The 12396-nt window shown below is 37.2% G+C and overlaps 1 protein-coding gene across 2 annotated transcripts; it reads left to right on the forward strand.

Moving 5' to 3' along the window:
• The first annotated feature begins 1486 nt into the window (after positions 1–1486).
• Positions 1487–11914, forward strand: LOC144449608 (uncharacterized). 2 transcript variants are annotated; one of them, XM_078140178.1, is made up of 3 exons: positions 1487–1572; positions 10914–11174; positions 11542–11914. In XM_078140178.1, the coding sequence occupies exons 2-3, from the start codon at positions 11159–11161 to the stop codon at positions 11880–11882; spliced, it is 357 nt and encodes a 118-aa protein (XP_077996304.1). In that variant the 5' UTR covers positions 1487–1572; positions 10914–11158; the 3' UTR covers positions 11883–11914. The 2 variants fall into 2 exon arrangements, with proteins under 2 accessions (XP_077996304.1, XP_077996305.1); XM_078140179.1 differs by having other exon boundaries at positions 1491–1572; positions 10934–11174.
• The last annotated feature ends 482 nt before the right edge of the window (positions 11915–12396 follow it).

The following is a 12396-nucleotide window of genomic DNA, read 5'->3' on the forward strand; positions in this document are numbered from 1 at the left end:
ACCCCCCACACACACATGCGGTGGACATATCCCCGCCTCAAGCTCAAGATGCTATCAAACTATATTTCAAAAAATATTTCAACCTTATGTTGTTGCTTTTTACATGTTGGTGTCTTGTAAAACTTGGAAATTATAGTCTGAAAGTGTCTGAATAGTCTCAAAATAAAAAAACCTCCAGAGCTTCTAGGGGGATCCCTTAGGACCCCCCCCCCACAAGAAATGGACATGTCCCAGCCTCAAGCTCTTTCCGGTTCCCTACCTCTTACTGTCAAGATGCTATTAAACTCCTTTTTAGATATTTAGATATATTACCTGTGTAGTCAATAATTATATGATAGTGCTATCCCGGGATCTTATGAAGTATATTTGCAAGATGGTCAAACAGTCATGATCAAAAATACCTTTCATGTGAATATGATATAATGGGGTGGGGGGTCATCACGTTTTAGAATTAAGTGATGGGGGGGGGGGGAGGAGTCATTGACTATTTGTTGGCCCGATAGACAAATCCACTGGCCCCCAGGCTGGAGAAACTTACCAGTCCCCGGTTATTATATTTCCCGACTGCTTTCAGACACCACAGGCACTTTTTTCCCCGAGATATGTATCAGAATGTTTCTATCAGAATACAAGAAAATGTCGATAATATTTTACTTGTTTCTGTGATCGCGCAAGTCCACTCATTGCGAGACCATATATCTCGCGGTCACAGGTAGACGAATCAATCTGCATGATTTAAAAAAAATGTATGGTAAATAAAATAAGAATGTCTTATTTACCATACATATTTTTAAAAAAAATCACACCGATTGTTTCGAGTACCTGTGTCTCGCGGTGAGTGGACTTGCGCAATCACATATACAAGTGTTATTTGACCCCTTTCATATACAATTGGCTAAAACACGTTAACATTATCGATATTATTGTATTGTATTCTGATAGAAACATTCTGATAAATATCTCGGGAAACAAGTGCCTGTGCTCGTGCCATCACGATTCATGTACTACTAATGTAGCCATGCAGGCAGTAAGTGAATACAAAGTATGACAGTGATAATATCAACTCTCATTAACTTCGTGAATATTCGTAAATGCGGCTATTCAGAATTCCCCGTTAACATGGTTTATGTCTGGTGATGGCGCGTTTTGGAGGGACCACACCAACCTGCAACCTTGTTATGTACCACTATACTGTTGACGTAGACGAGTCCTCATAAAATGGTGACGAATTTGACCACCTAAGTTATTCAACATAGACATTGTTTATGTTTTCAAATGTGGCAGTAATTGTTTACAACTGCATGAATCCCTATTTTATTACATATTGCGTCTCAGATTTTTGCACACTGTTGATTGTAACATTTTTACTGTAGTTACAATAAAAAAGAAACATGAAAATCCATTAACATTCGCAATATAGTTGACGGTAATGTACAGTCAGCCTTTCTGTCCTTGATTTCCTTCACCGCGTTAAGTGGTTGACGGATAGAAAACAAGTGGCGAAGTTATAGAAATGTGATCGTGTGTTTTGTCTTTTGAAAACCAACGTAATATCTTGCAAAATCGAGACAGGTACGTACTTAAACATTTACTTAATTGGTATTGTATTGATATGTTGCCAAGCTGTAGAAAGATCGATGAATAATTTTTTTACATCGACCGAATGGGGACCATGAAGGGCGGGGAAACAGTCTGTGTACATATCACATACACAGTAAGTTACCAGATTTTAAACGGACTTTTGTAAGGGAATGCAAAATTCTTAGCTCTCATAAATGATATACCCCTTAATTGGCAAATAGTTATGCCAAACTTTAAGAAATATAAAGTTAATTTACAATATATTACGAAATTACATGTAATTTGTTATCATCAATGTGTGCACCACAATTTGTGGTTAGTAAATAGTATACTCAAATACTTACTTGAACAAATGACTGATTTCAATTAAAAACTGCATCAATTACATGTTGCAATGCATGCACCGAATTCTATGGAATTTGAAATATGCATTCTTGAAATATACCCAGATTACTGAAAATCATTTAATTATGCAAATGAATAATGGCAACTAACATTTACATAGACAAACATTTTAGAACATGTGCACACCGTCATGGTTGATGTATGTACCAAATTATATGTAATCTTAAGTTTTAAAGATATAGCCTAATTACTGAAAATCATTTGCAAATGAGTCAACGCTATGTCAACAACCTGCAGAACCTGTGCTTGTTTGCACAAGGGCATGTATTATTGCTTAGATTGCCGTTTTCTTTGGAAAATATCATACGAATCCAGCTGTATATCAATCTCTATACTACGAAGAATATAAGAAGGGTGGACATCTTCTTTCCTTAAATTTTCAAATTTGAACAAAACATGCACATTTGCAACAAAAACACCCTGCATGAAGAATAGGTGCCAAGTAAAGTTATACACTATCACTGGAGGCAAAAAATGCTTTTGTAACGAGAAAAATGGACCTTTTACAATGAGCAAGTGCTGTATAAAATCCTCTGTATGTCAAAGGCAAGTCAAATGACGTAACCGTCAAATGTTCACTGCTGATTGGCTGAGAAAGAGGCATTGGCTAATAATGTCAGACGACCGCTACATTTCAAATTCAGAAGCACGTCCCCATCACTAAACCCGGAACCATGGATCGCGAAAAGTTTACGACAGCTTCCTGGCGAGTATACTTGTATGATTTCCAATGCAACTACATTTGTGTATACTGAAATTGATTTCATTTTTGGTGGCCCATAAAGTACATGTAGTGATGCTTCTGGGGGATTTGAAGGTCTTATTGTCGACAGCGTAGTTTCGAACAGCCAATCAGCAACGAGCTGATTATTCAAAATAGCAAGACATACAGAGGAGTTTATACAGGGTTGTGAATCAATGTTCCCCCTTCTCTCTTCCTCTTACAGGTAGGAATATATAGTCAAAAGATTGTTATATTTAGTCTGTAGACCTGGAAAACAACAATCTATGAAATATTACACGCCCCTATGCTTGTTGTATGGTTGATGTCTGTAGTACATTATATTATATGTATACATTCTTAAGATATGAACAGATTACTGAAAATCATTAATTATGCTGATGACTCATTAAAACAAACATGGTACATCAATAGGCTTTGTTAGACACTTGTGCCATGGCATCATGAATATACAGTAACACCTCAGGGTAAAGGACAAATAATCAATTTTGTACTCACGATTTTCCGGATTTCTAATATTATTTTCTGTATATTTCAAATAATGTTTAGAACTTGAAGCTTGCACTCTTCAGATATACACTAATTGCTGAAATCATTAATTATGCAAATGATTTATTAAAACTAAAAGCTACATCAACAAGCTTTTCGGGATATGTGCCCTTTCTTATGTTTGAAGTATGTGCAATATATTGAATTTAACCTAGTGTGCATTCTTAACCCTCTTCCTGTCAAACTTCCCATCTGCCAAGTGCAATGGTCAAGTTGTGGTCAGCATTGTCCATGTTAAGGCCCTCCAAAGATTCCCACTCAAAACCTGAAAGATAACATCAGGGATTCATAGACAAGTGAACAAACATTCAAAAAAAATGTATGCAAATATGTCTAGCAACATGACCACACCCATAGCAACAGCCAAATGATTGCATATATTGCAAAGATAACAACATAGTTCGATAGGCAACTGGATAGTCATTCAAGAAATGAACACCTGTACTTAGCAAATTGCACAGTTGTCCTACAATGCCATTGGCGCTATTTTTTTAGGAATACAACAAAATATAATTCGCATCTGAATACAGACTAAGTGCAAGATTCAAGTTCCATATACATTGTAATTTGATATGCATGTTTATGATAACAGCTTGCATGTGTCTGATGTGCAATTATTTATTTGCATAATTAAATATTTTCCACAATTAAGCAATATCTCAAGTATACAACCTTAAGACTTCTTAAAATTTGGATTAACTATTTGCCAATTAAAGGGGCACAGGCTGAGTTTAGATGGTTTTTAGACGCAATTTTTGTTGCCTACGAAGTGTTACATATTGTATTCTACTTACTGAAGCACACTCATTCGTTACTTGATAATGGCATAACTCAATCCTGGTATTTAGATACATGTATAATATATGAAAGATTTGATGACATAATTGTTGGTACATATCAACAAATCTGAGGAAATCCCTGTCATTACATGAACAATGCATGAGTTGGATGGTTGGTAAAAAGTCACACGTCACGGCTACATAGTCTAGAATTCTAAACTGGTACAGTGCATTATGTATTAAAAACTTCATTACACTTCTCTAGTCTAGTCAAGAGGGTTTTTCAAACACAGATATCTGTGCTCACCCCAACTGTGTTCATATGATGTTGCGTCCCCACATGATTTTTAGTTTAAACAGAGTGGAGGTGGAGTCCTGGTTGGACATTTGCATATCAGTGCAGTCATAGTTCAAATGTTAGAATGGTCAAAAATGTTTGACTGTGACAGTCAAAACAGCTGTATCAAATTGAATATTAATGAGTGATGATAACAGCCTGTCAGTTTGTGATGGATTACATGAACATGCACTTCGTTCACCACAGGAGAACACCAAAATTTGACACCTTTTGTAACTCAAACTGTCATGACTAGACTGGAGAAGTGTAATGAAGTTTTTACTATGTAATACACTGTACCAGTTTAGAGTTCTAGACTATGGCTACATGAATCGTTGTAAAAACTAGGGTATACTTGATTAGTTTAGCCATAGTTTTATGTATAGTCAGGGTTCTCCACGATTTTGAAAAATAAAGGGGTGCCCTAATTTGCATATTTATTTGCATATCATCAGCATATTTCCAGGTCATAATATTAGGAAGCGAAAAAAGTTTTCAAAATCAAAAACTCCTATTTTATCCATTCAGCAATCTAAAATGCACAGAAATGTGTTGAGATCACCAATTTCCAAACCTTTAACATAATTCACAATGTCAAAATTTCAGGAAGGAGGTTGACAGTTACACAGATGATGTTACAGTAATGTTGGCAAGCATGTTTTACACACACAACATCTGGCATTGCATTGTTGATGTATGCACCTCTAGGCTAGCTATCACTTAGTTTTGAGTTGTTGGTTTCACCTTGTAAATGTGCATGTCATTCATAAAAATTAATTGAAAACAATTAATTTCCCTTCATTTCTCTAAAATTAATCGGATATTCTCAAAAATACTCCTTCCTTTGATAAAAGCGGTCTGATCGTCATGAATAATCAAGTCAAGGACCTTAGACATTCTAAGTGCAATGCATTTACTAGCTACTTTATAATCAGTGTTCAACAAAGATATTGGTCTCCAGTTTTGGATATTAGTATCATCTTTGCCCGGTTTTGGTATTAGAGAAATTATGGCTTGTCGCTGTGTGTTTGACATTTTCCCATTTGTGTAAGCATAATTTATACATTCAGTAACGGATCTCCCAGCTTATTCCAGAAGAAGAGGTACAACTCAGAGGGAATTCCGTCGCTGCCAGGGGTTTTATTTTGGGGGAAGCTTTTCAAGGCTGTTAAAATTTCCTCTTTTTGAATCAGCCCTTCACACATTTTGGCTTTTTCTTGTGGTAATTTGGGGATATTCTCTGGGTTAAAAAAGAGTCTACTCTTTTCTGTATTCACATCTGGTTTAGTGGATTTATAAAGGTTAGAGTAAAACGTTTTCAATTCTTGATATCCTGATGATTGGTAATATTTAATTCGTCAACTTTAATTTTGTTAATCACTTTGTTGTTATAATTACGCTTTTCTAAATTCAAGAAATATTTATTACTCTTTTCACCCAGTTGATACCATCTCGCTCTCGATCTGACAAATGAGGCTTTGACTTTCTTGTCCATAATTTGCTCTAAATCTTGTTTGACTTTCTCATAATTTCGAAGTATACCCTCATCTAATCTTTCGTCTATTTGTTCTTCTAACTTGTTCAAACGTTGCAATAAATCTTGTTCGTTATCTCTTAGGTGTTTCTGTTTTGCTTTGGCATATGAGACTGTTTTTTCTCTTATTTTAAATTTCAAATATTCAAAGCCAGTTTGGGGGTTAAGTGACATTTCTTGAATTTCTAGTAAAATTACATCAATAAAGTTATTCATCATTTCCGTGTAATCGTCGTCTTCGAGTAGGCTTGTATTAAATTTCCAAAACCCCGGCCCTCTACGGATTGAATTTGGGATCTTGAACTTTAGAGTGATGGCACTGTGATCAGTTTTAATGGCACCAACAATATCACACTTTACCGTTTCTTTTAATATACATGTTGAAACCAAAAAATAGTCTAATCTTGAGAAGGAGTTACGCCTTTTCCATGTATATCGATATGTGTCAGGGTGGAGGTTCCTAAAACATCATGAAGTTTTAAAGAGTTCATAATTCGCTGAAGCTCTCTACGTGATCGGGTGTTATTTTCATTTAGACTACCCCTTCTGTCTTGAATTGGGTCTAAAGGTAAATTGAAATCTCCCCCGACGCTAATAATACTATGTGGAAAATGTGACGAGATTACTGAACTAAGGGTAGAGAAAAATTCCGCTTTGTTTTTATCATTATTTGGAGCGTAAATATTAACTAATACTAAAGAGAAACCTTTTACTGTGATTTCAAGAATGATATATCTGCCATTTTCGTCTTTAAGGACTCTGCCTACTTCAAAAGATGACCTTGAGCCAAACAGAATAGCCACTCCACAACTGTGTGTAGTACCGTGTGATAATATTATATCCCTACCCCATTCAACTTCAATTTTCTTGCCAACATTCACATCACTATAAGTTTCTTGTAAGAAATATATATCAGATTTCTGTTTTCTGAGATATCTCATTATAATTTTCCTTTTCTTTTCATCTCTAATGCCTCTAACATTCAACGAAAATAGCTTAAGGTTTGACATAAAAAAGGGGACGACACGGCAACAAAATGGAGAAACAGAACAGCAAAAGGGGAACAAAAAAGTGGTTAGTAATTGGTGAACTCAATGCGTCTGATGTGAAGACAAAAATGGCATCGAGGCTCCTATACAGGTGTTTCAAGAGTGTTTCCTTTCTACTCATACATAAATTCAGCGCAAATTCCCAGCAGGTAGAGGAATGAAAAAAAAAGTTTACATACCAATGCGTGATAAAACAATACAGCAATGCTGGTGAAAGTAATTTGCATTAAATTAAACCACATGTTCGATAGCTCGTTATCAGTGTCATAAATATACTCACGATATAGCTCAAAATTGAAGTAATAAAATGAAAAAAAGGACTGTGTTCTTATCTAATCTGTAGAAAATGTATTCGGGTAAGGCCGATATACCTGTCCATCAATATACAGTTTACCATTTCTGAAGGAGACTGTTTTGTTGTCTTTCTTCGCGGCGGCCATGATAGGTCCAAGTCGTTTTTTCTTCTGATAATCTTCTCTTGGCATGTCATTGGAAATAAACAGTCCGCTATCTTTCAATACATCTCTGGCTTTGCGTAGAATTGCAAATTTTACTGGTCTGTTATGCATGCGTACGATGATATGCCTTGGCTTGTCTGAAGATTTCTTGCCTATCCTGTGTGCATTCTCTATTTCTTGAGCGGGAACGTCGAACTTCGAGCGTAGCAAACCGCTCGTAATCTCCATTATATTTTCTTTATGTTGTTCTTGTACCCCTCCAATTCGGATATTGAAACTTTGTGAATGTCTTTCCTGTTGTATTTGATCTTCTTTGACATCATGGAGCTGTTGTTTAGCCAAAAGTAATTTGGTTTGCGTTGCTGATAACTGTTGTCTCAAAGCGTCAGTTTCACTTTTCAACTCCTCTACTTCTGACCCTGTGAATTCCAAGGCTTTTTCTATATCTGTTTGAGTTCCTTCTATTTTATCCAGCCTAGCAAGAGTTTTGTGTTGAATATCACTGTTTTCCTTAAGACTAGACTGTATGCTTTTAATGGAAGTGAGCATAAACTTACGGAATTCGATGTTGTTTTCCACTATACAGTTGTCTTCAACGGTTGCATTGAAACCAGTAAAGTCTGTTATACGTGTCGGGGTAGCAGGTGGTGGTGTCGCAATGATATTTTCTGCTAACGGTCCCTTTTTACTTGAATTCTGGGTTTTTCTGCCACTTCTCGACATCTTCTTGGAATTCCCAAACTTCCCTTGAATGATTATGCGTTGTGGTAGAAGAAATTGTCCAAAGCTGAGTAGAAAACTAGGCGAATTTAAAGGCAGGTTTACGGAGCCTCTAACGAGCGTGGTCACCTATGCGCCATCCAGCTATATCTGGTTTATATACCCGGCCATAGAAACTACCAACGTCTTCTACTTTCCGATGGTACTACATTTACAATATACTTTTTTTGTTTCGGCTACCATTGTTATAATCAAGGCGATAAATAAGTTCATAAATGATGATAGACGCAGTGTCGCTGTTCACTTCCTTCATTGACGGCATTGAGTAGAATCTCTTGACGTTCATGCCAAAACGCAAACCAAGAGGCGGTCCTGTAAACAGAGGGGTGGTCCATGAAAACAGAGGGGCGGTGCGCTTCTCAAAAACCCTCGTGGAGAACACTGATAGTATTTATGTATTACTAACCAAAGTAAAAACTGTCTAAACTCAGCCTGTGCCCCTTCAAGGGCATATCATGTATTGTATGATTGCTATAGTTAAGAATTTTGCATTCCAACAATTATTGTGCTTAGCAACAAAAAGACTTTGCATTTAGGCTTCTTGTCAAAATCAATAGTGCCCGTAGTGACCGGTAGCGACGTTTGTCGCCCTGTAACTCCGTGTAGCGACCCTTCATGACGGAAATCGTGTGATAATTAGGTGTTCTACTTCATGAATAACAATAGATAATGAGTTCACCTTCCTTTGTTCCCATCATTGTGATGTTTTTCGACGTAATAGGTCGTAATAGTGACCCCAAAAACATTACGTATCCAGAACAAAATGTACGGAAACGAATCTCCTAACCGGTCACCATTTATATTTTAACGTGTAAAAAGTGCGTGATAAATGTTCACATGGCAAGGTAGAGACATTGGTGAAAATAACAAGCTGCTTTGCGTTCTGAAATTCTTACACAACATTGATTTGTTTACAAGCAGTAATGATCCCACAGACCAAATGTGTACCAACGTGTGAACACATTTTCAATTGACGTTGAAAGTCTTGAAATGCATAGTAAAAGATGTCATGGAAAAAAAATCGCCCACTAGATTATGGGAAGGTCAAACTTTCTACCCTTCTAACTGACAGTATGTTAACAGGAACAATAAAAAAAATCTGGCATTGCCGACGTCCACAAAGCACATTGCCGACGTTGACAAGTGATACATGTAAGTGTGTCACCATTTCAATATTTTTGACAGGTTTATTGAAAGGTCACAAGCGGCAACCTTCAATCTACATTGTAACAAAGAGCAAAGATGCAATTGTTTTTGTTCTATAGCTGTCGGAACTCATTCAAAATCATTGACAACTGTATACCCTGTCCCCATGCATTTTGGATGTAATACATGCATTGTTCATTGTATACAAAACACATGCAGCACTCAGGATTACAAACTGGAAGTAACATGTTCAAATCAAATGTAGTTAGGATAACAAGTCTTGTTTCATAGAAGGTTGACGTTTCAGCCTACAATCCATCCACATAGTAAACTCAGTTTCTCTACTGAGATCTAGAGCTTTCCTTTTTACAAACATATATATTTCTCAAGGATTATAGTAACCATCGGCAAATGAAAACTTTGCTATTGTTGACGTCAAATGAAGTGAGTTCATATAATAATTCACACTCGAAGTAAACGTGGCTATTGTGACAGGTAACAGTTCAATTACAAAACAAAACTTCGCAAAGAAAACCTTTCTCAACAATAATTAAAGACTTTCACCGCCCAACGCCTCGTCTTTTGATGACTAAACACTGCCTATTAGCACTTCTTAGAAATAAAATTAATAATGAAAGTATTTTGTCACACATTCATACCTTTTGTCGTTTACAATATCAATGTCAAGAGAAACATTGGCAAAGAACAGATTCACGGTTTTCGATATATTTTTCACTTTCAACAAATCCCATCCCGTGTACATGTATTTTGGATGCAATACATTGTTCATTGTATACAAAACACATGTAGCACTCACAATTACAAACTCGACGTAACATGTACACATGTAGTTAGGATAGCAAGTCTTGTTTCATAGAAGAATATTATATTGTCTTTACTATGAGTCTAACCTCATGATCAGTTATGAAGACAATTTTCATAGCTTTTGTCGAGTGAAAGGAGCATGCATCCATGCATGCAACTTACATGTAGTATACTGTACTAATTTATTGCAGGGTTGTCTGTAAAAGCTGCGAAAACAAACTTTTCATACTTTTCTCGCTGGTGTTTTGACAATGTAACAAACAAAAAAGCACATTGTCGATTGTTTTAAATGATTCAACGTATTGAAGCATTTTTAACATGGTTTGTGTATTTGCTCATCAAGTCGATCCATGCCAAGTTTACATGTATGTTACGGTCGCTGTTTGTGACCGGTAACAAATCAGGAGGTAACGGGTAGCATACGAAAGTTCAATTATTAAACAAAACTTCTCAATGAAACTTAACAATTTCTTGTCAATAATTAAAGACTTTCACCGCCCAACGCCTCAACTCTTTTGATGACTATTTAACAAACACTGCCTCTTAGCACTTCATAGAAATAAAATTAATAACGAAAGAGATAGTCATGAATTTTGTCACACATTCATACAGTTTGTCGTTCACACTATCAATGTTGGGTGAAACATTGGCAAAGAACAGATTCACGGTTTTCGATATATTTTTTACTTTCAACAAATCATGCCGACACTGTTCTTCCTGATAAAAAGCCGTTTGTTGTATCATCAAGCTCACTCCACTGTGTACTTCAGAAGTGCTACCATCTATCGTGTACGTTTTCCAAAGATCTGCAGTTTTTAACATGTCCCGTAATCGTGTTGACGCCATGTGACTAGAGCCAGCTAGAGACAAGGGCAAAGTTACAACACTGGCAAAGCCTCACATTCGTCCCTCCAACTTTCAACATGGTGATATTGTCAAGGCCAAGTGGAGAAGGACATGGTACAAAGCGAAGATGCTTCTAACAAATAGTGAGTATTTTTATTTGAGGCGTTGTCATTTTATTGAGAGCTTCTCTATTATGAAGTTTAGATTACATTCAATTTTAGAATAGGTGTATTTAAAGTTTGGGATCGGCATGAAAAACTGGGTGGGGTCGTGTAACCGGTACCAACCAATTATTTTTTTAGGCTTTATCACGAGAAATAACGGCAAAAAACACCATAATTTGAGTAATAGAAGGAAAAGGCACATAGAATGATAAAATGTATACTTGTGAAAGTCATAGTACGTTTATGTCGCAATCTGATTATCCTTGTCGATGTCGGCGAATTGTTCATTGTTTACATTTTACCACAGTATTTTAGCATACATATATTCTTTTCTATTCTATACCAGGTCATTCTCGTTCGTCAAAGCAGAGTACAGAAGACGATGATGATGATGATGATTATGATGATGATGTTCCTTTATCAGTATATGCAAGACATCCTGCATCTCCGTCTCTATCCTGGCCTGCACCAGCAAGTCTAACACAGTCCGAATCCACAGCCACTAACCAGCCAACTCAAACCATCCGGTACCCAATGTCACCCAAAAGTCCAACGCCACCACCAACCACTCCGTGTCCAATGTCACAAAGTCCGACGCCACCACCAACCACTGTCCAATGTGACAAAGTCAGACGCCACCACCAACCACTCCGTGTCCAATGTCACAAAGTCCGACGCCACCACTAACCACTCCGTGTCCTTTGTCACAAAGTCTGACGCCACCACCAACCACTCAGTGTCCAATGTCACCCAAAAGTCCGACGTCGCCTCCACCACTACCAGCAGCAGCAGCAGCAGCAGCAGCAGCAGCAGCAGCAGGAGCAGCAACAACTTCAGACACCAACAGAGAATCCGCGATCCCTCAACCACTACCGCCCATGGCTATGGTGCTTGAAGGTCCACAGTCCCCAGCATTACCCGAACTCGATGATCTTACTCCACTGTTGTTGCCGCCAAACAACTCACCATACTACCGCACGATCATAGAAATGTTGAAAAAAATTCAAGCAGATATAGAAAACATAAACTACAGAATGGTACTAGTAGAAGGCAATCACCCACAAGCACATCCACTTGTAACGCCAGTAAATAGAATGCCATTAGTAACCGTGAACACAAATCATGCTCGACAGTTGTTCTGTCAACGGCCAACGCCCATCTTTGCTGCTGTCTCAGGAAACGATGTAATGATAGGCAGACC

The sequence above is a fragment of the Glandiceps talaboti genome, chromosome 18, assembly GCF_964340395.1.
Source record: "Glandiceps talaboti chromosome 18, keGlaTala1.1, whole genome shotgun sequence".
Lineage (NCBI taxonomy): Eukaryota > Metazoa > Hemichordata > Enteropneusta > Spengelidae > Glandiceps > Glandiceps talaboti.